Source organism: Melampsora larici-populina (assembly GCF_000204055.1).
Source record: "Melampsora larici-populina 98AG31 unplaced genomic scaffold MELLAscaffold_160, whole genome shotgun sequence".
NCBI classification, from domain to species: domain Eukaryota; kingdom Fungi; phylum Basidiomycota; class Pucciniomycetes; order Pucciniales; family Melampsoraceae; genus Melampsora; species Melampsora laricis-populina.
In genome coordinates, this window is record NW_006768923.1 from 20,818 (window position 1) to 23,983 (window position 3,166).

The 3,166-nt window shown below is 42.8% G+C and overlaps 1 protein-coding gene across 1 annotated transcript; it reads right to left on the reverse strand.

The window, feature by feature from the left end:
- Positions 1–266: 266 nt before the first annotated feature.
- MELLADRAFT_85849 (uncharacterized protein) lies at positions 267–1,430 on the reverse strand (the record flags this gene model as incomplete). The annotated part of the gene is made up of 3 exons (XM_007419324.1): positions 267–689; positions 748–1,348; positions 1,399–1,430. 3 exons carry the CDS (start codon positions 1,428–1,430, stop codon positions 267–269), a joined length of 1,056 nt encoding a protein of 351 aa, XP_007419386.1.
- Between the last annotated feature and the right edge of the window lie 1,736 nt (positions 1,431–3,166).

Here is a 3,166-nt window from a genome sequence, read left to right on the forward strand (position 1 = left end):
GTGAATAACTTGACTCACACATAAGTTCACCTGTCTGGCCCTGGAGACATCCGACACAGCATCCTAATTTTGAACCACCCACATAGCACTTACAAAAAGAAACCAGGAGAGATCTACATCTCATACTCCCAAAAGTCATGTAAATGGAAGGGCATAATGTTTGACACAAAAAAAGCATCTTAGGTGCGCGGAGGCCAATAATGTATAGAGTGTTCAGTAAAAGTGGGTGTTGACAAGGGATAGGTGAGTGGTGAAGGTTATTTAAGTTAGATACGACGGGCAGCAATAGCAGTCAGAGCGTTGTCAAGGTGGTTCACATTGGATATGATTCTTAAACTATGTCTAGCAAGCTCATTATGTTGAGTGAGGAAAGTACTATCATAACAGTCTTCTGGCAGCCCAGCACACACCTTGGAAAGAGGGTTGATTGTGCTTCCTTCCTGGCGATGAGTATCAAATCGTCTTGCTGCGTGTAATCTTCGCATAACACTGGCTTGATGATCATAGGAAAGCCCATCGATTTCATGGATCCAGTTGCCGTACTTTTCACTGCGCCAGTAAGGACGAATGGATCGCTGAACTGCAACTTGAGGGTTATCTTCAGTTTCTGAACAACAGTCGGCATTGGGTAGGAGGTCAAGATATTCGGGAAGATGTCTTGTGAGAGTTTCTCGGCGATATTCCCAAAGCTGTTGTCAAAAATGTGATCAGCTCAAAGTGATCATCAGGAAATGTCTGGTGACATACTTCTCGTTTTTTCCTAGTCCTGTACCTCTGTCTAACTTTGGAATCTTCGTTAAACCCATTCTTGATCTGCTCAATTTTCCCACACAGCCAGCGAGTCACAATACCGATTTGGATGATTTCTTTATCTTGATCAAGATCCAGTCCATACCCGTCAAAAGCAGAAGCATTTTTGGCAAATTTCCAATGTTTCACAGTGAAATATATCATTATTTGATTCCATTCGCTGTCTTCCCCATTAAACGCATCCCATTGAAATGTGTATCGATGGATTGAGTGTCTTGAAAGATCAGCCTCGAGAAGTGCCTTGAATGGCACCCAGTTGCAGGTTGGGTCGGAATGGGTGGAAGAGTTGTACAATGTAAACACTGAAGAATCATGGAAGATGGCTTCCTTTGTAAGTGGAGGAAGGCTGACAATTTCGATCATAGATGGTGGATCAGGAAATTCTGGGTTTTTGGTGGTGTAGCCAAGCATTGATCTGGTGAAGTCAGCATATGATCGACAGTCTGGACCCTTTGAAGAAGGTAGAATATTGCTCCAGGCCCTGTTTTTAGCTTTACGACTTTTGCGAGGTCCACCGTTAGGCCATACACCCATCTGACTCTGGGAAGATGAGTCTGAAATTTCATAGGTGAATCAATATGGCTCTACCATGCAATAGAACAATGTCCAGCCTCACCCATGATTTAGTTGGAAAGGGATAGTGGCCCAAAGTTTCTTGAGTGGGTGGATCTTGATGTGGAATGGAGGTTAATGCTATGTGAAGGTGGTGATGATCAAAATTCCAGATAATGATGGTATGGAATATGAACGGTAGTGACAGCCTCTCAACCAAATTTCAATTTTTATACCCAGCTGCTCTCACGACATGTAACATGTAGAACACATGTTGTGTTACATGTACCGGAAAATCATGTAGGGTTAGGGGTTGTGGAACATGTAACTGTGAAAATCACTCTGAGGCTGTTACACGTTGATTGGCTCAATAATCTCTCTAATTCACATCAAGCCAATGCTACATAGTGCAAAGCATTTTGGTGAGCTGAAATCGTAACAAGTGAGTTGACAACATGGTATAAACATTTTCATATCACAAAACACCAAATAGAGGCCATCCTGAAAGAAAAAAAATTGTTCTTATAAAAATTGAAACACAAATCAACTTGGGTAACATAGCTTGAAGCTTTTCATATAGTAGTACATGAGAGAGAAAAGAAGGGTACTTTGATAACCATCAAGGTATGATAACTGATCAAGTGGTATTCATTTGGCTTGCAGGGCTAAGTTTTTTGTTGATGCGTGCAATAAGGTCCGTGATAGCAATGTTCTGATCACTCAAAGCCAAACCATCAACCACAATCTCATCTAGCTCCTCCTGTACGTAGGATTCTTTAACTAACATCTTTGGAAAACCTTTAGGTGGTAGTTGATCTGCTGCCGGAACCTTCTCAGGGGAATAATTTTCCCGTAAGGCTTGTTTTTGTTCTTCTTTCTTGCGTTTTGCAACAGTATCACATCTGCTTTTGGTAGCTTTGTCTGCAAGTTTAATCAATTCATCTAGCTCAGGTGATCTCCAAGCACAGTGTCATTTTACTAGTCACTGGCAGGCCAGTGAGTTCTATTCACCTCAATCCAATCTCAATTCAATGTCAGTTCAATATCAGTTTGACCTCCAGTTATATTTGAGTGGGGGATACGGATGGGCTGCATAATCACTCAAACCTTCCAGACATTCTGACGCCTTCATGTGTGGACATGCAACCAGACTTTATTCCAGTTCATTCTGGAAGGTTGTTTGTCTGCTACTCTAGGCCAAACATTGAGATTGGATTGATATTGAACTGACATGGATTTGAGATTGGATTGAGATTGGATTGAGGTGGACGTACTCACTGGCCTGCCAGTGAGTAGTAAAATGACACTGTGAAGCAAGCTTGATTTGTCTGAAGCCGGCTGGAGTGTTGGCTGTGGCGTTGGTGTAAGAGGTACACGGATAGGCAGGAAGTATGGGATTTGTATCATGGGTTTAGATAGGCGTCTCCTTACCTTTCTCCTCAACGCCCGGCTTCGGAGAGTCCTCACTCCTCAGAGAGCCACGTATGGGACTTTCTGGAGCTAGGTGAGTCTTTCTATCCCATTTCTCTCTTTCTTTGTATTCTTCTAGATTAGAGTTACTGACTCCTCAGAGAGCCACGTATGGGACTTTCTGGAGCTAGGTTGCAATAGAAACCGAAGTTCTAAGTTAGTGCTCTCTCGAGAGAAGTCGAGCCGGACAAGAATCCGGACCCTCAGTGAAGGTTCTGATAGAACCTTACAGTTGGTCATCTCAGTCTCAGAGTGGACAGCTGGGTCTGAAAGAAAGTATCTGGTAGCTGTGTTGAAACCTTCAGTATATTTAAATACGGCTGCCTGGCGACTT